The sequence below is a fragment of the Theropithecus gelada genome, chromosome 2 (assembly GCF_003255815.1).
Source record: "Theropithecus gelada isolate Dixy chromosome 2, Tgel_1.0, whole genome shotgun sequence".
NCBI lineage: Eukaryota > Metazoa > Chordata > Mammalia > Primates > Cercopithecidae > Theropithecus > Theropithecus gelada.
In genome coordinates this window covers 102,376,501-102,398,878 of record NC_037669.1, presented here as the reverse complement: position 1 = coordinate 102,398,878, position 22,378 = coordinate 102,376,501, and the positions used below count along the sequence as shown (strand labels likewise).

General features: G+C 46.1%; 1 protein-coding gene across 2 annotated transcripts in view; it reads left to right on the top strand.

Moving 5' to 3' along the window:
* The window catches only part of CTDSPL (CTD small phosphatase like), a 119,737-nt gene extending 98,779 nt beyond the window's left edge, over positions 1-20,958 (top strand). The window contains exons 4-9 of one of the 2 annotated variants that reach the window (XM_025375899.1): positions 730-831; positions 3,960-4,016; positions 7,565-7,657; positions 12,187-12,372; positions 17,224-17,345; positions 18,322-20,958. In XM_025375899.1, coding sequence (XP_025231684.1) covers positions 730-831; positions 3,960-4,016; positions 7,565-7,657; positions 12,187-12,372; positions 17,224-17,345; positions 18,322-18,388 — 627 coding nt within the window. In that variant the 3' untranslated portion in view covers positions 18,389-20,958. Of the gene's footprint in view, positions 1-729; positions 832-3,959; positions 4,017-7,564; positions 7,658-12,186; positions 12,373-17,223 lie in introns of both variants that reach the window. The other variant, XM_025375900.1, reaches the window with a different exon arrangement.
* The last annotated feature ends 1,420 nt before the right edge of the window (positions 20,959-22,378 follow it).

Genomic DNA, 22,378 nt, shown 5'->3' with positions numbered 1-22,378 from the left:
AATAACATGTGGATTAAAGTATAACTTTCAGAGGCGGAGAATCCAAGGGGTAAAAATACCACCTTTGCTCAGTATTATACCACAGTGTGGTGGCACAAGGTGGCACTGTACCTGGATTAGTTTTATTTCTGTTTCCTAGTGCTGGGGGTAACTCTGGACCACATTTTGCTGGTGGGCCTATAGTTTCTCTTCAGGTTTTTTAAAAATCTCAGTCACTAAAAAAAAAAAAAATTCTGTGGTTCCAACATAGCTCTAAAATCTACTTATGTGCCACAGGCAAAATATGACCCCACGAAACAGACCTCCATTGTTACAGTACCTATTATAATTAAATACTCATTCTTGTGTAATCCATTTTAATAACAACTGTAGCCACCAATATATATATATGTGTGAGGCAAAATGCTGGGTGTTTTATTGCCATTATAACTGATAACAAAAACCTTTCATGGTAGGTATTATTATCCCAATTTACAACCAAGAAAGTGACAGAGCTGATAATTGAAACCAGGTTTGTCTGGTTCCAAAGCCTAGGACTTCATAGTAGTCATTCATATCGTGGCACAGTATTTGATAAAGCTTCAGTTGCAAAGTACTTATTCTTATTGTTCTTAATAAAAGTCCATTATATGCTTGACCAGGCATTTAAATGTTTGAAAGTAGTATAATACAATACTGATTGGTTTGTCTTTTACATAAAGGTAATATTGGTTTATTTTTCCCCTTTAGCCACCGACTAAGTACCTTCTTCCAGAGGTGACGGTGCTTGACTATGGAAAGAAATGTGTGGTCATTGATTTAGATGAAACATTGGTGCACAGTTCGTTTAAGGTAAATCAACATAAAAATCTGTGATCTTTGTGATTTGATAACAATTGTATTGGAAAAGAGAAAACAGAAAGGATGAAAGCTTATGGTGGTTAGTGTGTAACTTCACTCTTCATGTAGAAATCCCAGGAGCTGCTTATTAACCCAGGTGAACATTAACTAAAGTAGTTGAATATTAACATAGTTAGTTTGGAAAGAAACCACTAAGCTACCAACATCACTGGGACCTCATTCTTACTTAGGAGGTTTCCATTTTCCAACACTCTAACCCCTGAAGAAATACTTTTCAGGTGGCACAAGGCACTCAGTGCCCCCAGGACACTGTTTATATTTGTCAAGATGACCAGAGTGCTATGTATTTTATTGGGACGAGGAAGGGAGGCTCTGTTGGAAACTGTCAAGTGACCTGGTATCCTGGAAATTTTCCCGGATCGATTTTTGAAAGATGCCCAACTCTGAAGAAGACTTTCCAGACTTCAGGGCATCTGAACAGATTCAGCCATTTAGTTTGAGCATCTTCATGACAAGAGGTGGCTGGGGTTTTTTGCAAGCTTCACAGCTAAATGAGTACCCACCGTCAGGACTTCCCTCCTAAAGGGTGTGGAGGTCAGACACTCTTCCTTCCTGTCACCTTCCCTGATCTCCATCTTCCTGCTGGAAAAACAGCAGAAATGGCCTCCATGCAGGAAGAGCTGTGGTGACACTGTTAAGAAATGAGTTAGTTAACCTTTTTTTTTTTTTTTTTGACGTGAAATAAATTGTTTAAAAGAGGCAAATGATGAAAAGTTTGGAAATAGGAGATTGGTATTTTGGGGAGAAGAAGCAGGTGTTTAGGATTCTGGTCTTGTTTTCCTTGGGTTATTTCTGGTAATGGAACTGCTCTATCATTATACTGCATTCCTATTTCCCCCACCAGCCTAGGACTCCCCTTCACTGAGAGACATGAAGGTCACCATCCATGATGGGGCATGTGTCTCACATGAACCACAGTCATTCCTTACAAGTTGTAGGAAGCAGAAGAGCTGTCAAATATGCCTGAACACCTTTCTACCAGAAACATCCTTCTTTGTTCTTCTCACTAAACAGAGACCTTTCTGGTAGGGCAAAGCCAGAAAATTGTCTTTGAGTCCTTTGGAGAGTGGAGAAGAGACCACACTGACCTCTAGCAGTGAGAAATGGCCTTATTCTGGCCACTGGGGCATACAGGGACCACCTTATTCCCTAGCACTTGAGGGCCAGGCCCTTCCAGAGTTGATCCAGGGGATATGGTGACCTTGTGTCCCAGCTTAACCCTAGATAGCACTGGAAGCCGTTTCTCCCCCATGGGCAAGTTGCTCAGGACTTTTCCAAGTCTCTGTGAAGGAAAGCCCTTCAGAGCAGGGGTCGGTTGCCATCACAGCATAGAGAACTCCCTCCGAAGCAGCTATGGGAGTGTGGGCAACACTGGCCAGATCACCCGATGTTACTGAGGGTTCCTTGCTCCAAAGGCAGGGCCTTGGTAGCCCCCAGTGTCTCTAGCACCTGCTCAGAGGTCATTGATGCCACAAGCTAATGTGAATGGCATTTCCTCGTTTCTTCCCTCCCCTGGCCTGCCTGCGTTTGCAACCAGAATATTCTTGATGGTTTTTAGAGTTCTGGGCATTTCAAAGTCTTTTGAGAATCTGAAAGCTATGAACCCTCTTCCCTTCAAAAATGTACGTTTGTACAATGCATAGGTTCATGGATTCCAAGTGAAGAACCCTAGCTGTAGCAGAGTCTCCTTTACACCAGCAGGAGAGAGGAGAGTAAGGATGGTGCTTGCTGTAAGCTGGGGAATGGTTTTTCTCTTTTAATATACTCCGTGGAATGTGATTCCATAATCTAATGCCTTGGGAGAGCTTCTTCCTTCAGTCTTTCCTTTTGTTTTTTAGCATGATTCTGATTTTAGTTGTGAAATTATATGATACCGAACTCATCCTTGGCCTTCCAACTCTGGGAGTAAATAAACAGTGATCGTAAGCTAAGTGCTTAGTAACGGTGCTATGACATAGCATTGTCCATGGTTTTTTGTTTTTCTTGTTTTTATTTTTTAGTTTATATATCAATGAAGAGGGTTTGTGTGTACTGTGATGGGCTTAAAAGCAGACCTCAGTTCAGAGTCTGACCAGAGACGCTGTACTCCCACCCCTGCCCAGTGGCTACCACACACACCTTCTCCTTCCTTCTGTCTCTCTTCTCTTGTCCAGGGGTTTGCAGGCTGATGATTCAGTTGGGCCTGTTCATTTAAGTAGTTTTGTACCTAATTTGTGGAATTTCATTGAGAACTGTGTGTAAGTTCATCATTGAGAACATAGTGACTGCTGAAGAATCATATTTGAATTTTAAATGTCATTAATATTGTCAAAGAGTTATTTAAAATATCCAGAAGTTTGTGGGTGTGCCGGATGTTGTGTTCCTTGGAGCAGAGCAGGCATAGGGTGGGCTGGCTCTGTACCTCCACCCAAGGCAGGAGCTGGTGCCAGGCTACCTGGGAGGGCCTGAAATCACTGATTCTCAGGACTGATTGGGGCCATGGGCATGCATCAGACCCATCACAATAGCTAAGGAAGAGAGGAGAAACTGAGGTCCAGGGAGAGGAAGAGCCTGCCCAAGGGCATGGCCTGTGGCCTCTGACTTTACCCCCACATGGCCTTGGCACTGTTTTGAGCAGCCCATCACAGGGCAGCCCCCAGTCGTGGGTCCAAGTACAAATAGTTTTCCCTCAAGCAACACTGTCCTCTGAGCCCATCACATGCTCAGCTCCTCCCCCTGGTGGCTAGCAGTGATTCCCCATCACCCCAGCAGGACTCTGGGCAAGAAGTGGAGTTTTCAGGAGCCCCATCCTCTAGCCAGGCAGTGCCACACTTTTTGGTTGAGGCCAGGCAGGTGATATTGGACCAAGATGCTGAAAATGTAATGACCTTCACAGTGGAAAATAATGTGCTTTCCTGCTTGTGCTTATTTTAAGGAACCAAGGCATGCTTCAGCATCCTCCTCCTGAACTGTTTTTTCCAATAACCAAAACATTGGTCCAGGCAAGCTTTTTTCTTGCTAAAATTTCCAGGCTTTTTTGTTCCTTCAGACATATTAATTATAGTCTCTTTTTTCTCTAGCCTATTAGTAATGCTGATTTTATTGTTCCGGTTGAAATCGATGGAACTATACATCAGGTAAGAAATTGAAGCTAAATTTGAGTTACAATTAAGATTTTTTAGTAATTACATTTCCTATGAACTTTATTTCTAAATTCTCATTTCAGTAATAATTCCTTATTACTGAATCAAAAGGAAGCATACTGTAATAAATACAATATTCTTCTTTTTTTCACTCCAATGAATTTATACTGAGATTATAAGAAAAACTGTAGTCGTAAATATTAGATGTGGTTACAAGTTCAAATAGTTCTTTGATTTGAAGCAGACTTTCAGAAGTTTCCATATCCCCCACTGGCCTAGCTTGATGGTCTAATTAACTTCCTTGTGTAATTGCTTTCGGCTACTCTCCTAGCAGGCAACAGGAAAATGCCACAAGTCACCCACTTATGGTGGATTCTCGGGAAAAAGTGTCCATTTTCAATGCCAGCTGCTCCAGACTGATCTTGTCATTCCCGCATCGTTTTCTCCAGAGAATCTTTAGCAAATACCCAACCCAAAAGAAAAAGGGGGAAGGGTGTTAAGTTTTCAGATCCGCAGGCTGCTATGAATAAAGATATCGTAGTCAGTTGGCATGCATCTTCGTTGCTTCTGTTTTTTTTCCTTATCTGCATAAAGCTTTTCTGGAAATAGCTTCATTTATGAACAAATTGGAAACGTTGTAGGAAAACTAGCCTTAGAGGTTGAAGCCGGGGAGCTTTTGTCAGGTTTTCCACAGGGATGATCTAACCATATTCCTTGTCAAGTCCAAGGTCTTAAAGGGAGCGTATCTGGCCTGATATCCCAGGAAAGAGACTTTCCTGGTACTTGAGCCACAACGGGATATCTTTTCTTAGCAATGTCAGTAGTCTTTAGTTCTTGAGTGCAAGGTGTCAGAACTCGTGAAAGCTTGGGAATCAGCTGGTCCAGCTGCCTCATTGTCTAGATGGAGAAACTGAGGCTTTGCCAGGGAAGGGGTTGGTTCAAGGTCATACAATGGGAAGAATTAAAATGAAAATTCCAGTCTCCTGCCTCCTGGCCCAGGGCTCTTTTCGTGATACTCAAGTCCCTTCCCTCCCTTGTCCTTGCTTTCTTGCTTATTCTCCAGGATGTCCTGCCAGGAAACAGTCCCCGGGAGAGGCAGCTTTTTCCCTAGTGTTTCCACACTTCATGCTTTTGAAAGCCATCACAGAGCCAAAACGGCAGGCACTTGGGCATTTAACATTTGCAAAAGCATCAACTGAATTAACTCAGCATCTGAGAAGCAGTTAAGGCTTCTGCATTTATCATCTTGGCTTGTGTTACATAGTGCTCATGATGAGACAAAGGAGAGGCTGCCCAATGGCATGTCAAGAATTAGGAGAGAAATTAATCCTTTGTACCACGTGACTGTAAGCATGACCAGCCTGCCCACTGCTGACCCATTCTTGCAGGAGCCACTGTAGCTCCCCCACCCTCCATCTTGGCTGTGCTGTGATATCACAAGGTCCCAGGGCTGGGGTCAGAAATTCTCTCCCGAGGGAATGAAGCCACAGGAGCCAAGAGCAGGAGGACCAAGGCCCTGGCGAAGGCCGTGGCCTCGTTCAAGTAATCCAGGATAGGCTGTGCAGGTCCCAATGGGCCTATTCTTGGTTACTTGCACGGGGACGCGGGCCTGGACGCCGGCATCCGGGCTCAGGACCCACGTCTCTGCCAGAGGCACCAACACCAGAGTTCCCAAATCAGTCTCCTGCCCTTTGCATGTAGCAAAGCTTGCTTTCCAAGCAGGACTCCCAGGGAGACGGAGGACTACAGGCCACACCTGTTTGCTGGCAACGAGGAGTCTTGTGGGCAAAGTGGGAGTCTGGAGCTGTTGCAGCCACAGGCCCTGCCCTCAGCCCTTCCCCAGCCTCCCAGCTCCTCAGAACTGTGCTGGTATCCATGCTATGACATCCTGTTCCTCCAGCCCCTCGCTCCACCCTCAGCCACAAACCCATGTTGACCTCCTTCTTTCAGTCATCCATGAATTTCTCCCTGAGTCCTGGCCCTCCTGAGCTCCTGCTTCTGGCACCTTGAAAGTGCCTTGGTTCTGTGTAGAATTCCTCAGCCAGCAGCACGCCCAGCATGTGGTACAGAGTCCCCATCTATCTCCCCTCTGCTGCTCCTCCTGCCATTCTCACCTGCTCCATCTGCCATTCAAGGCCCTAACGTGCCCACCATGACCTGCCTCTCACTTCATCTTCAGCCACTTCCTCTCCCAGCCCCTGCTGCTCCTGCTTCTCTCACTGCCTCTGATGGCTGGGCACACAGCCTGGCTACTCTCTAACATCTCAAGTATTCTCAGGCCTCAGGTCTCGCGCTCTACTGTTTCCTCTGCCTGGAAGCCCACTTCTTGTCATCCTTATTGGCCTGGTGAACTCCTATTTATCCTTCAAGGTCCAGGCCAAATGTTATCTTCTATGATCCCCTCTCCTTGTGAGGGGAGTTAATTGTCCTTAATTTATCCCTCTACTACAACTTTCATTATGTCATGTTTATTTTTATATGTTTTTGCCTATGTCTGTTCTAGAGTGTGAGCTCTTCAAGGGCAAGGCCTGTGTTTTATTCATCTTTGCAACTACATCAGACTGAGCTCAGAGCTGGGGCTCAGTAAATATGCTGAATTGAATTTTAAAGAGTTTGATTTATTTTAGTGAAGTGGCTAATTTCAAACGGAATTTATTCAAGTTTGAATTAGTTTTTCCCTCCTCCCACTTCCTCTGTCTTCTCTCACCAGCTTTGCCTTTTCTCCCATCTCCCTTGTTTCCCCAGATTCATTCAGGCTCCCTAATCAGGAGCCAATGTATGGTCTGAAGCCTCGCCTCCTCACTTCTACCCCTGGCCTAGCCTGGTCAAAAGGGTACACAGAGCCCAGCCATTCTAGAAAACGCTACTTTTTGTACCCCTCTGCTCAGAGACCCCTCCTGATGGGTTATGTCTGGGGTCCAGAAATAGGATGGTTTCATATCCCCTGAAATGTACCAAGCCCAACCTTTATGGTGTCATAGACATCTTCCCAAGCTGACAAGGAAGCCCCTTCTTGCAGCTTTGCTGGGCCTGTGCTTCAACCCCAGACCTTCCTAGTAAGGGGGATGTCCATCCAGAACAGAAGGTGGCAACCAGAGCAATCCCAGACCTGCTGGGCAGTAGGCTGGGCCTGGACCTCTAAAAGGACAACACCCAGACCATGGCCTGTGCCCACATAGGTCCTGACCTTCAGCAGGTGCCAAGAAACACACATGAAATGAATCAGTCATTACACACAAACATGGTACAACCCTTCTACTTGCTGGCCCTGAATATCCCCAAGACCCTCACACCATGGTCAGCTTCTCTTTTTCCCTTAGCAGGGGCGTCTGCAGTGAACTCAGACCTGGAGCCCTGTCCGAGGAGTGCCACGTCTGACTCCATAGCCCCTCATACAGTCTGGGCCTCTGCCTGCTGTGCATAGACCTGGAGGAGGGAGGCAGGAACCTTAGTAGCAGTTCTTCCTACAGTGGGCATTTGGGCCCCGGGCCATCCCCAGCAACTGCCACACCTGACCAGTCTGCTGTCTCCTGCCATTGCAGGTGTATGTGCTGAAGCGGCCACATGTGGATGAGTTCCTCCAGAGGATGGGGCAGCTTTTTGAATGTGTGCTCTTTACTGCCAGCTTGGCCAAGGTGAGTCCTGCTTCCCAGCCCCACACTCGCAGCCTGGTACTCCCAGCCCCTCCACCCCTACCCCCAATCTGTCAAGCAGCCCTTTGTTTTGGTGGGGGAGGCTATTTCTATGGTGACAGGTTCCCACCCCAGATGGGATGGATGCAGGCCATGTGCATGGTGCCAGCCTGAAAGCCTTCTGGGTTACCATGGTGACAGGGAGCACTTAGAACAAATGCTCCCTGATGTTGCTGTATGCAGCCACCTGAAGCTGGATGTCCACAGTCCAGAGAATCACAAACAGGTCCAGTGTAACAGACAAAGGATGGTGTACCCCTCAACCATTGACTGTCCACCAAATGCTAGAGGCCCCTGTGTCCTTGGGTTTTGCTTCCACAGATTTGAGGAAGAAGCAAGTGAGAGATAAGTGTTGGGCACTCACCCACATGCATGGGCTGAATGAGAGTTCCGACTGCCCTAATGAGCTGTATGATCTGAGGCAAGTTACTTCACTTCTCATGTCGGTTTCTTCTATAAATTGGGGATAATTCCATTCACCTTGTGGCTAGATCACATGAAATAACAGATGTAAAGGACTTAGCACAGTGTCTGACTCACATACAGCAAGTATTCATTGAGCACTTGCTGTGTTCTACATAATGTGGTGGGCATTGTCACGTGGTAAACACTCCTGATGTTCATTATTTTGTGTTACAATTATTTATTGATGATAATAGGCCGGGCATGATTGCTCACGCCTGTAATCCCAACACTTTGGGAGGCCAAGGAGGGTGTATCACTTGAAGTCAGGAGTTCAAGACCAGCCTGACCAACATGGTGAAACCCCATCTCTACTCAAAATACAAAAATTAGCTGGGCATGGTGGCGGGCACCTGTAATCCCAGCTACTCGGGAGGCTGAGGCACGAGAATTGCTTGAACCCAGAAGGCAGAGGTTGCAGTGAGCTGAAATCGCACCACTGCACTCCACCCTGAGCAACAGTGACTCCATCTCAAAAATATGTATACATATATTTGTTGATGGTAATAAAATCATTCAGACATGTCTTGATCCTAAAGCTTGATATGAATCTGACCTAAAATCTACACTGGCTCTGACCAAAAAGAATGATTTCTTTGTCCTCTCCACTGTTTAAGGAAACTAGCAGATTCCCAAGCCTCCCAGTATGGTTTAGTGTTCCCCTTCACAGGTGTGGCAGGGTGCCCATGCTGTGTGGGCAGGCAGGATAGGCCTTGCTCCTCCCAGAAGATCCTTGCCTTGACCACTTCCCAAACTCTGACTTTGATGGGGCTGACACCATCCATTCGTTGGTAGCACCACAGTTGTCTCCATGGGCATCTCAGGGACCCTGAGTGGTCCCAAAGATGAGTTTTCTGGGGCTCAGATTAGCCATTTGCCTGTCTCCAGGACATCACACAGTAGCTTCCTCTGCCATGTCCTGCTTCTGGATGGTGCCTTGGTGCCCACACTCCCTTCTCTTCCTCTGCGTGTTCCACTGCTTTGCTGACCTGGCCATTGCTGGTTGGGTCCCTCTTTGTGATGATGGAGGGGAGCGAGAGCCCCACTTGCACAAATGCTGCCAGACTCATCACCAGGCCTTAGAGCATAAGCCAGTGGAGTGGGATTCAAAATCCTGGCCCTTATTTTTGCATGTCAAAAAGAGAACAAGGCCTCAGGGAAAATAGAATCTTCCCCAGTGGGTAATCTTTCAGATGAGTGGTACCAAGACTAATTGTTATCTGTAGCGTCAGTGGCTCTTCCAACAGTGCTCTGAGATGCTGAAGAGCCTGAAGTAATAACCAAAGAAATAAACAAGAAGATTGCACCGGTAGCAGTGAAGTGAGAGCTGGTTTTTGTTTGGGAAAATTGAAAACACTCTTCCTTGGCATTGTCCCCAGCATTTGCTTAAACATCCTTGTTCGGTTTCTCTTCCTGGATGGCTCCCACCTGCCCCTCCATCTGTCTCTTCAACCCTTCTTTTGCTGCTACTCCAGCCTAGCTGAGCCGAATCAGCTTCCAAATGCAGCCTTCCACCCTCTTTCCTCCCTGATGCACATGTCCTGCTGATGGGTAGTCATGTCCCTGTCCTTGGCTCTGGGCTCGGCTCCCAGCCAGCAGTAGTGGTGCAGTGGACCTCCTTGCCTGCTGCCCAGGAGCCTGCAGGAACCTCAAGCTGACTGTCATAGCCTTTCAGTATCTGCTTCTTTGTCATTTCTTCCTTCATTCACCCAGCAAATACTTACTTAGTACCTATTATGTATCAGGCACAGTACTAAATCCTGGGGATATAGCAAAGAAAAAAAGAGACAAAGTCCCTGCCCTTGTGAAGCTTACATTCTTCACATTCATCCTCCAGGCCTCAGACTCAGACACTTTTTTGAAAGATAGGTGCCACCACAAGTGTTCATGATTATAAGGAAATCGATCATCTTTTTCCATTTAGAGCAAGCTTGTCCAACCTGTGACCCACAGGCTGTGTATAGCCCAGAACAGCTTTAGATGTGGCCCAACACAAATTCGTAAACTTTCTTAAAACATGAGATTTTTTGAAAGCTCGTCACCTATTGTTAGTGGTGGTGTTTTATGTGTGACCCAAGACAATTCTTCCAATATGGCCCAGGGAAGCTGAAAGATGGGATACCCCTGATGTGGACTCAGTTGCCCACAACCCACCCACATGGCCCCTGGCTAGCCTCACCAGCAGGTAGCTGTAGTGCCCTGAGCTCTCACCTCCAGTGCACTGAGCTCTCACCTCCCTTGGCCAGTAGGAAACACAGCTGCTCCTGGACTCTGCCTTCTACAGGATGTCCTTGGAGAGGAGAGGATGTTCCCGTGGAATCACAGCTGCTGCCTGCAGCTCTGCAGCCCACGTCCCACAGCTGTGCCGGCACTTGCTCTGCACTCCACTGCTGGCCTTCCCAGCGCCACCAGCCACAGGTGCTCTCTGCCTCCCTGGCAGAGTCACTGGGTCCCACTGATGCCTGGTTGTACCCCTTACTTGGTCTTTATGCAGGGGCCTGGCCTCGGGTCAGGCTTGGAAACTGCTCCTCTTTCTTCCAGGCCCAGCCACTCAGTATGGTCCACTCTTTTAGGTATCTTCAGTTATGAGGATTTTCTCTCAGAAACCCCTTTATGGCCGGGCGCGGTGGCTCAAGCCTGTAATCCCAGCACTTTGGGAGGCCGAGACGGGCGGATCATGAGGTCGGGAGATCGAGACCATCCTGGCTAACACGGTGAAACCCCGTCTCTATTAAGAAATACAAAAAACTAGCCGGGCGAGGTGGCGGGCGCCTGTAGTCCCAGCTACTCGGGAGGCTGAGGCCGGAGAATGGCGTGAACCCGGGAGGCAGAGCTTGCAGTGAGCTGAGATCCGGCCACTGCAGTCCAGCCTGGGTGACAGAGCGAGACTCCGTCTCAAAAAAAAAAAAAAAGAAACCCCTTTATTTCTTTATCCAAGCCTGCTTTGGGGGAAATTCCCTAGGTCATGAGAGGGGGTCAGGCAGGATGATCCCCAACTGTAAGCTGGGCTCAAATTCCCATCCAGCTCCTGGGCTTCAAGGAAGTGGATGGGCATCCATGGGAGTGGATGGCTGGGCACCATCCTGTCACTCAGCAGCTGGTCTGGCCCAAGTGCCCACGGGACCTCTAGGGGGCAGTGTCATGCCATTCAAGACACATTGGAGCCAGCTCATTCATTCAGTGGTGAAATTCGTGTTTCCTGAGCCCCTGTTGTGGTAGGTACTCTTGGAGGTGCCAGGGATGTGGTGGTGGGATGTTTCAGGCCTGGGCCCTGACAAGTAGTGAGGAAATCAAGCAATCCCATGTGGTGCTCTACTCTGTGAGGGAAACAACCCAGAAAGGAAGATAGAGGTGGCTCTAGATGGATGGGAGAGGAAGTCAAGACTGAAAAACCAGAAGACAAATGTTTTGCAAAGAGCTGGGAGAGAACGCATGCAGAGAGAACACTGGTACAAAGGTCCTGACCATGCTTAAAGCCAGTGTGGCTCCAGGAGCTCCAGATGGAGATCATTCAGCTGTGGCCATGTGGGACGCGGCAGTGAGGAACATGGGCTTTACTCCAAGTGCAGTGTGTAGACAGTGGAGTTTTCAGCAGAGGAGTGACACGATCACACATATGTTTTCCAGTGACCACTCTGACAGCTTCTAGGTGAATGGGCTAGAAAGGAGGCCCCTTGGGAAAGACAGGTTTTTCACGAGGCTCACACAGCCATCCCAGGCCAGAGATTCGAGGCCCGGGCTAAGAGTGGTGGCAATATAAATAGAGAGATGCAAATGGAGTCAGGCTATTTTTGGAGATGAAACTGACAATTTCTGATGGGTTGGATGTGAGAGAAATGGAAGAATCCGGTGCCATCTTATGTATACAGAGAGGAAAATAACCGGGATCCTAAAACACATCTAATTATTAAATCCCTTTTTAAAAAACATAATCTGGATCTTGCTGCTGTAGGTCAGGGTTTGGGGACTCTTTTAGGCACGCAGCCTTCATTGTGACACCTCTTTTCCAGTATGCAGACCCTGTGGCTGACCTCCTAGACCGCTGGGGTGTGTTCCGGGCCCGGCTCTTCAGAGAATCATGTGTTTTTCATCGTGGGAACTATGTGAAGGACCTGAGTCGCCTTGGGCGGGAGCTGAGCAAAGTGATCATTGTCGACAATTCCCCTGCCTCATACATCTTCCATCCTGAGAATGCAGTAAGTGGCCCCAAAGAAAGAAAATGTCATGCTCCATCTGAGCCCTCTGTCTTGCCAGGCAAGCACCACTTTTAAGCACCTACAAAAGAAAGTCTCTGGGTCTTTTCCTAATGAAATCCCAGCTCTGCCATTTAGCAGTTGCACATCATTGAGCAAGTTATGTAACCTCATTGAGCCTCGGTTGCCTCATCTGTCAAATGGGAATTATAGGAATGCTGATCTCATAGGATTATTGGAGGTTGCAGTGTGGCAATATACAAAAAGCACTTAGAACAGTGCTTGAGACTGATAAATGCTATAAGCCTGTATCGTCTTATCAATATTTTTAGTATTGTTATTGACAAGGGTTCTGTTGGCATTAACCTCCTGGAGCCAGCTACTGCCTAGGACTTCATGACCCCTGTAGACTAAGGAGGCCTGATTGATCTCTTTAACAGAAGTATTTCTTAAGAATGAATAGGCCAGGCGTGGTGGCTCATGCCTGTAATCCCAGCCCTTTGGGAGGCCGAGGTGGACGGATCACGAGGTCAGGCGATCAAGACCATCCTGGCCAACATGGTAAAACCCCGTCTCTACTAAAATATAAAAAATGAGCTGGGCGTGGTGGCGGGCGCCTGTAGTCCCAGCTACTCGGGAGGCTGAGGCAGGGCAATCACTTGAACCCAGGAGGCAGAGGTTGCAGTGAGCTGAGATCCCACCACTGCACTCCAGCCTGGAGACAGAGGGAGACTCCGTCTCAAAAAAAAAAAAAATGAATAAAACACTTCAATAAGGTCTTCAAATGAGACTACCAAGCTTTGCTACCTCATCATGATGTCTAAAAAGCACCCATTGGGAACATTTCCTACATAAAGCTCCCTGGACCATGGCAGCTCTCGGTGCTTACTCACCGGGTGCCGCACAACTCTCAGGGCAAGAGGGACTGCCTTCCTGCCTGCTGCCCGACACTTCCAGGGGAAGAGAGGCCAACCAGGGCCTCTGGTGACTGCTGACCCCTCAGTCACTGCCACATCAGGCCCCTAGACCAGGCATGTTTCCCTGGAGAGGATGCTTCCTCTCAAGCACAGGCTTCTCAGATTCTACAAAAGCCTGCAAAAGTCCTTTCCTTGAATCCAGAACTCTGCAGTCCTGCTTGTAACCAAAAACAAATCAAACGCGATTCATTTGGCTAGTGTGGAATCATTATTTGAATAAATACCCCAAATGTATTTATATGTAAATATGTTCATTTTACTGAGTAAATCAAATTCAACATAATATATTTGGTAACGTGTCTCTAATGGATAAGGATTCCTTTTTAATATAATCACAAGTCATGGTCAGATCTGACAAAGTAACAGTTTCTTACATTGTCTAATATCCAGACTGTGTTCACATTGTCCCTGTCATCTCGAAGTGTCATGCATTTGGAGTATTTCAATGGGGATCCAAAAAGATCCATGCATTGCTTTGGTTACCATGTCTCTTCATTCTTTTGTAAACTTAAAGTCTCCCCTTCTTCCCCTTTTCTCTTTTATGCTATTTATTTGTTGAAGCAGCCCTGGTGTTTTGTCTTGTAGAAATCTCCTACATTCTGGATTTGTCCAGCTGCTGCCTTGTGATGATGTTTAGTATGTTTTTATAGCCACCTTATATCCTCTAAACAAGTAGTTAGAGCTCTACTGCTTGATTAGATTTTTTTTTTCTTTTTTTTGCAAGAATATATCATAGAGGCCAGATGCAATGGCTCACACCTATAATCCCAGCACTTTGGGAGGCCAAGGCAGGTGATCACTTGAGCCCAGGAGTTTGAGACCAGCCTGAGCAACATGGCAAGACCCTATCTCTTAAAAAAAGAAAAATTAGCCAGATGGGGTGGCACACACCTGTGGTTCCACTGTGGTTCCAGCTACTTGAGAGGCTGAGGTGGGAAGATCTCTTGAGCCCAGGAGGTCGAGGCTGCAGTGAGCCATGTTCATGCCACTGCACTTCAGCCTGAGTGACAGAGCAAGACCCTATCTCAAAAAAAAGAAGAAAAAAGAATACATCATAAGTATTATATGCTTATGAAGATATATCAGGAGGCATAAAATGTTAGGTTACCCCACTTTTAAAGATTTAAAATTGATTATTGGGTTCAGGTGGTGTTAGCCTGATCCATCTATTATAAAATTCCCCATGAACCTCTCACCTCATAATTTTAGCAGTTGTTGGTGATCATTGTCTACACCCACTATTTCATGAGGAATTGCAAAATGGCAATTTCTATTTTCACACTAATGAGTTGGTGTCCTAGCGGCCTCCAAAAGTAGCCAATAATTTTTTTTTAGTATCATTATGAACTCATGGATTTGTTGTAGTTTCAGCCCATTTGTTATTCTTTTGCATGCTCAAATTTTCACCTTTGGCTATGGAGATCCCTTAAAATAACAAGTCTTTGATATAGGTTGAATATTCTTTATCTAAAATGCTTGGTACCAGAAGTGTTTTGGATTTTGGATTTTTTAGGATTTTGGAATATTTGCATATACATAATTGGATATCTTGGGCATGGAACCAAGTCTAAACATGAAATTCATTTCTGTTTTATGTACAACTTGTACACATAGCCTAAAGGTAATTTTATACAATATTTTTTATAATTTGGGGACACTAAATAAACCATGTATCATGTGCCTGCATTTTCACCACCACCCAGCACATGAGGTCAGGTATAGAATTTTCCACTTGTGGTGCCATGTCAGTGCTCAAAAAATTTTGGATTTGGGGGCATTTTGGAACTCAGATTTTTTCAGATTAGGGATGCTCAACCTGTAGCTTCCTTGCTTTCTTAAACAACAAGATGTTCCAGGCTCTTCATGAACATTTCTTGCCTCAGCCCTGGAACCACCCATTTTTGTATGGTGCCTGGTTCCTATTAGTGGAAGTGGTAGTTAGAGACCACAGTTTAGGCGAATTTTCATTGCTAATGGGATATACTTTACTTCTAGCCCATACCTCAGGGCAGAGCTAAAAATGACATATTTTTAGAAAGAAAACTAAATCATAAGTTCATACTGGTTTTTCCATTTCAATGTTAAGTTTTTATGTAACTTCTTCGCTTCTTTGTTTTGTATTTGTATCTCTTTATCTTATGCTGCAACTCTTGATTTCTAAAGATATTAACATAATTATATATTTGATTTATTCTGTAGTATATGTTGAATAATTTCAGTAGCAGTACTAAATTATGACTAATAATAAGACAACTGTATGCAGCTTAGGAATTTTTAGAGAGATGTACAGTTATAACACCATGTTTTAAAATCACTTGAATATCAGGCTTGGCGGCTTATCTGGCTGCCTGTAATCCCAGCACTTTGGGAGGCTGAGGAGGGAGGATTGCTTGAGCTCAGGAGTTTGAAACCACCCTGGGCAACAAAGCAAGATCCCATCACTACTAAAAAAAAAAAAAAAAGAAAGGCTGGGGGTGGTGGCTCACGCCTGTAATCCCAGCACTTTGGGAGGCCAAGGGGGTGGATCACCTGAGGTCAGGAGTTCAAGACCAGCCTGACCAACATGGCGAAACCCTGTCTCTACTAAAATACAAAAACTAGCTGGGCATGGCAGCAGGCACATGAAATCCCAGCTACTCAGGAGGCTGAGGCAGGAGAACCCAGGAGGTGGAGGTTGCAGTGAGCCGAGATCACGCCATTTCACTCCAGCCTGGGCAACAAGAGCAAAACTCCATCTCAAAAAAAAAAAAAATTAGCCAAGCATGGTGTCACATGCCTATAGTCCCAGCTACTTGGGAGGCTGAGTGGAAGGATCACTTGAGCCCAGGAGGTCAAGGCTGCAGAGCTATGATTGTACCACTGCACTCCAGCATGGGAGACAGAGTGTGACCCTGTCTCTCACACGCACACAAATCACTTGAAGTAATTGTGTGGTTGTGTCACCAATTTTATATACACTTAGATTGACTTTTATTGCTTTTTTTCTTAATGGTTTAATTGTATTTTAATTTATAACACATTTACATGGTTCCAACATCAAGCCTATAAATAAAGATAGAGAAGTCTGTTCATTTCTGCCTCTCCTCCACTCTCTCCCCATCCCCTAGGCGTAGTCATTTCTTTATTAACCCTTACTTTATTTTTCAAAATTATGTAATAAATGTCTGTGTTTCTAAGCTATCTTTAGATTTGAAAAAGGGCTAAAATGTTACTTTTAAACATGTTTGGTTTATTCAAATTTGTTTATAACTCTTCTTTGTACCCCTGGCTACCACCCCTCGCCACTCCTCTGCCTAAAACTAAGGGAAAATCCTGTCTTTGCCCATAGCTTCAGAATGTTCTACAGTTTTAGACATCTGCTTTTAACTAACCACTGTTAAGCAAGGGAGGAAATTTACCACTTCTCTTTGTGATGTAATATTGCACAGTGACCCTAAGTGAAAGCCTTCCTGTGTCCTGGATGTGAGCTCCCCGCTGTCAGTGGTTAGCATGTAACCTCTGACTCCAAGTGCTCTGAGGTGCAAGGAGCCGACTTGTGCAGTAGAAAGAGCTTTTGGAAGTTGGCAAGTAGCAAGGCTAGTTCTCATACATTCTATGCTATGCTCTGGCCACCTTTTCTGTGGCAGGAAAACAAAACAGGCAAATGCATACAAACTGGCTACATTTAACTGTGCCTCCCTGAGCCATCTCCCAAGCCATTTAGCTTTGGATTGGCCTCGATTTGAACAAGGGAACAAACAAAATGATGATGATAACGATGATAATACCAGTTGTCCTTACCAAAGAAAATGCTCAAAGTCCGGGTACCCACTTAGGTTAGGAGCAGCCCCCAGCGCTAGATGCAGTCCTGCTGCCTCCACCATGCACTGTCTTCCAGGTGCCTGTGCAGTCCTGGTTCGATGACATGACGGACACGGAGCTGCTGGACCTCATCCCCTTCTTTGAGGGCCTGAGCCGGGAGGACGACGTGTACAGCATGCTGCATAGACTCTGCAATAGGTAGCCCCGGCCTCTGCCTGCCTCCCGCCTGTGCACTCTGGAACCTCTGGCCTCAGGGGACCTGCCTGTCCTCAGCTCCCTGGAAGCTGAAAGTGAGGATACTCCGTGCTCCACGCCACAGGGTGAATGTGGCCATGCCTACCTGTTTTGTTTTTTTAAGAACAGAAACAACTATTTTAAAAGAACTCTTTTAACAAATTTCATAAAGGGACATGCATTTTACTGGATTTGCTTTTCTTAAAACATACCAAAAAGAAAAAAATAGAAAAAAAAAAAAAAAAGCTTGATCTCTATCAGACTTCCTTTCAACTGTCCTCCCTTCCAGGCAGACCACCTGTCCCCTTCTGTCCCAGCTCGGAGCAGCTGACCCAACTCAGAATCTCTTTCCTACAGGATGAAGTGCCTTTTGAATGTTATTTTAAGCTGAGAGTTAATTTTTCTACACAACATATTTCCAGACATCGTTTAGTCTTTTATTGTCTTAGATACTATAAGAAGATGAACATGACAATTTTCTAGAACCTGGTAGTGTGTGTGTGTGTGTGTGTGTGTGTGTGGCGGGGGGTGCTGAGGGAGGAGAGTGAGTCACAGGAGCCTGTCCCCCAACAGGTGTGACTTTGCTCTGACAACCTGTGGCATGCTGCAGGGTCAGGCTCCTGATAGGAGGATTTCATGACTATGTCATTGTCTCCACTCATTTTTGACCCAGTTTGGAATGTATCTGCAATTGTGTAGCTCAACACTTTAGGAAACAATAGATTATTTTATATTATTATTTCTGATGGTGACAACTTTGTCTTGAGGTCACATTTTCCCCTTGAAAAGTGACATCCTGCCCGTTCTGCTCTTACACTACTGCCATACATTTGTGTTTTTTGTTGTTATTGTTTGGGGTAGAGCAGTTACAAGAAACCCTAAAACTTTTGGATATAAAAGAAATCTGTTTATTGATTTTTAAATCTTTCCTTTCCAAAAGCTGGATACATATGGAGCTGTTTGGGAATTTTCCTTGCTGCTACCGCGCTGCCACCAAATGGAATTGACCAGCGGCTGTTACACTGTTCTTTGCCACTGTGCCTATGCTCAGAATATGCTCACTGCTAAGCTACAAACTCGGACAGGGTCAAAAACAGAGGTGTCCCACCCCATTGCAGCCTCCACCACCTGTAACCCTTTCCTGGCATTGGCCACTGAAGGGTACAAAGGCAAAAGGGCCAAAGCACCACTTAGGTGTGGCATGGATTTTAAACTGCAGTCAGTAACAGATCCTGTTTGATAAATAAGCTGACTGTTCTCTCTTGAGAACCCGTGGCCTCAACCAGCCACCAAGCTGATGTGGCCCAAGTCCATCTCTTGGTCTTCTCCTTTGAAGCACAGCCTATTTCTGAGCCAAGGGTTGGGGAAGCCTGTCTAGATGTGGGACTCAACGCCCCAAACCGGGGAGAGGAAAGCCTCCCTCCCCGCAGGGAGAGCCCAGGCTCTCTGTAACCTTTCCCAGTTTGGTGTTTAAGCAGTGCCATGTTCCTTGTTTGACAACAAGACGGTCTGTAAAGTATTGCTCTTAAAAACAATTAAAAAGGACCCTTTCATGTTGGCACCGTTGCCTTAGTCCTCTGTGGGTTGGTCTTCAGCCAGCGTTCTGGCGGGAGTGACTGGCATTAACAAGACTGGAAATCGGGGGTCAAAGTAAAATATCTTTGCTTTGTTTTCATTCACAAAGTAATGAATCCAGCTGCCAATTTACGTCCTCCCAACAGCACTTTGGTCTGTGGACTACTGTGTGAATATTCAGAAAGGAAGTAAGTATTCGGGGATAAACAGGTCTCCCAAACCCAGTAATCCACTCGCCAATTCAAATAGAACAGCCCCTTGCTAGGTATTACCACAGATAATGACAGTTACATGGTAGAACTGCCCATGCCACAAACCTTTATTATTTGGAAAAATAGTCATTAAATGAACCCACTGCCTTAAATGTCTTGAATGTTGCAGTCAAGTGTCTGTCATGTGTTGATATCCACACAGAATTAGGCCCTAATGAGAGCCTTAGACCCTCAACCATGCCCCCTTCATTGGCATCACAGGGCCTTATTTGGAAGAGGGGGCAAAGAGGATAGAAATCGTAAAATATTTCAGGGGAATTGAACCTAGGAATAGTGCTCCACTTCTGACGATGGAGTGAAGACACTTGGCAGGCTTGAGCCAGACACTTCACCTAGTAGTTCCTGAAACTGTGAGCACCGTTGCACTAAGCCAGTGCAGAGCTGTTAGGGACGGGGCCCAGCTCCTGCCACCACAGACACAGAATGTCTTGGGAGGGCCAGCAGGCCCTCTGAGGGTTCTGGAATCTGTGCACCTTATTTGATCACACTCCAAAATTCCGTTTTTATTTTAACCCTTGAACCTGCTTTATGTATATAATCAAAATATCTATATCTATATCTATATCTACATATATTTTTAATCATCTACATGTAAATGAAGCAATAGAATTCTAACATAAGGCCAAGAAATGAGATGAATGTTTGGGGTTTATGTTTTTTAAGGTAAATACGGGTATTGTTTTTAATTATTACCATTTATTAAATTGTGGGCTTTGAAACCTAATGAAACCTGTTAGCCACTTCTCTGTGCCATATACTTCCCATGTTACCAAAATACCCCCAACTCTTTAGTCAAAAGAGAACCCTGACCTCCTGAGTTTCCATGGTCCTTTCTGTACCAGGTTTAAATATAGTCTTCTGGAGAAGTATTTTTGACATTAAGCTCTGGGACAGGACACCTTGGGTTTGTGGACTCCAGCCCACTATGATGTTATGACGTCTCTGGCCAGGCCTCTGGTGGAAGTGCACGGGCACTCCCAATGTTGTTAATGCTCTGTCTTCCATTTGTTCTGGAATCCTGTGTGTTGGTCTGTTGTTCCATGCATTAGCTGTTTGTAAGTAATGCATTTGCATACTGAAAAAGGAATGCCACCTGCCACAGTTGATGGTGAGGAAGGTCCTTTGACATGGTGCAATTTTGATGAGATGTCTCTGGGGACACGAGGATGCCCTAATGATGCTGACTTGTCATGGTTGCAGCATTTGAACTTTTGGTGTTTAAAAAAAAAAAAAATTCGTTAAGTCTATAACCTGGCAACATTTTACAACCCTGTATTTTTAAAGATGGCTTTCTAATAAAAAATCCAGAACCACACAGCCCTATGGTCAAACACTCCTACGTTTGTGCCTCTGCTCTTAAAGGTGCTGTGCTGGACAGTTGGCATGCCAGGGTTTGAGAAGAGTGGATGGCTTGACGTACTTGCAGTTAACTGTTCATAATTGACTGGCTGCCTCTGTTCCTACCGTACTGTAAATTTGATCATGTCTGTTCCTGTTCCATTCTCCCAGGAGCTTCTCTGCAGACTGACACACCCTCCCCCACCCCAGGTAGTGGAGATGCTGGTGTCTGGGTAGTCATGGATTTCTGTTGGACATTTGAATGTGATAAACAATCCAGCATTACTTGGGAAATGCTACATGTGGAATGTGCATGTTTCCAGGGGCGAGTATTGTCAATCAAAAGGTTTGCAATGATTTCCTTCCTGCCAAAAATAAACATGTGAAACTGCGCTCTCTTGTGGATGGACTGCTTTTCTACCAGCAGCGCCTCTCCTCCCTCCCTTCCCCACCTCCTGCACAGCCTCATGCCATCACCTTGGGTCTCCTGGTATCCCCACTTCTGGGGAACAGGGTTGGACGGGAGTCGGGCTGCAGCACTCCAGGAGCCACAGACTGATCTTCTAGCTCCTCCATCCCACCCAAATTGCCTGTCACTCCAAGGGTGACTGCTGTTCAGCCTCCTGGCTTCCTCTCTCCAGAAGCGGTATGGCTCACTGTCCTCCCACAAGGATTCCAGCCCTCCCAGCAGACTTGAAAATTCAGCCTGAGAGAACTGGGACCTCCCATTCCATAAGAGCCACAGGCATTATATGTGGTGCCTAAACCCATCCCCATCCCCATGGGCACAGTGACTGAGATGATTGCCAGATGAAGCATGGCAAGGAGTCGGAAGAGGAGTCAGGATGTCCCAGGCAGTTTCTTGCAGTGAGACATTCTGTCGCCAGTGTCCTGAACCCAGTCCCTCTGTACATGCAGGTGAGAGAGGCAGTGAGTCCTCCTCTGCTAGGGACTCCTGGCAGGGTCTTGGACATGGCTTCGCCACTCTCAGGACTCTTTCTGTTCATAATGATATCTGATTCAGATAGCACCAGTGTCAATTTCATAAGGTAGGTCTTATCCCCATTTTGTGGATGAGAAAACAGGCCAGTGAGACAAAGCTCTGCAGTTTGCTCTATCACAAGATATAGGATTCTACCAGGCACATATATTCATCCCAAATAACTCAGGACACAGTATGTGTATCAGCCCAGGAGACCTAATATTTACCCAGAGACAAAACCCCAAATACCCCACAGCTAAGCCTGTGCCGTGCCTCTAGGTTCCTTGTCGTCACAGTGGAGCAGCTAGCCAGCCAGAGAGAAGTCACCACAGCTTCCTCCCCTGGTTCCAGACTCCTAGGCTGTGTCCTTCATTCTGCTCCCCAGCCCTCTCTGTCCCTCTCACTTTCTCTGGCATCAACCCTGTACCCCACTGCTTCACACCTTTGCAAATAGGCAAACAGATAAAAGGCTGAGAATTGTGGCAGTGTCTGAGGCTGAGGTATCCTCATGAGTGTCCACCGATCCCTGAAATAGGTGGGAAGGACACACGGGGCATCAAGAGGGCACTTATTTGGGGACTTAGACATGCTGAGATATGCCTTCCGTGTTTTCTAGTTTGAGCACGTCATATGTGTGTATTACACGACCAAGGAATGGGCAGGAAGCTCAGGAGGGTGGGAAGGAGTGGCTGGGAAAAGCCAGCCTGGGAACAGTGGCACATCAGCTGATGAACATTCTGTGGAGCTTATGGATGAGTGCATTGAGGGCTTGTGGCCGAGTTGTGGAGTAACCTGAATGCTTGCATGATAAATCTGTGCCAGGGTTGGCC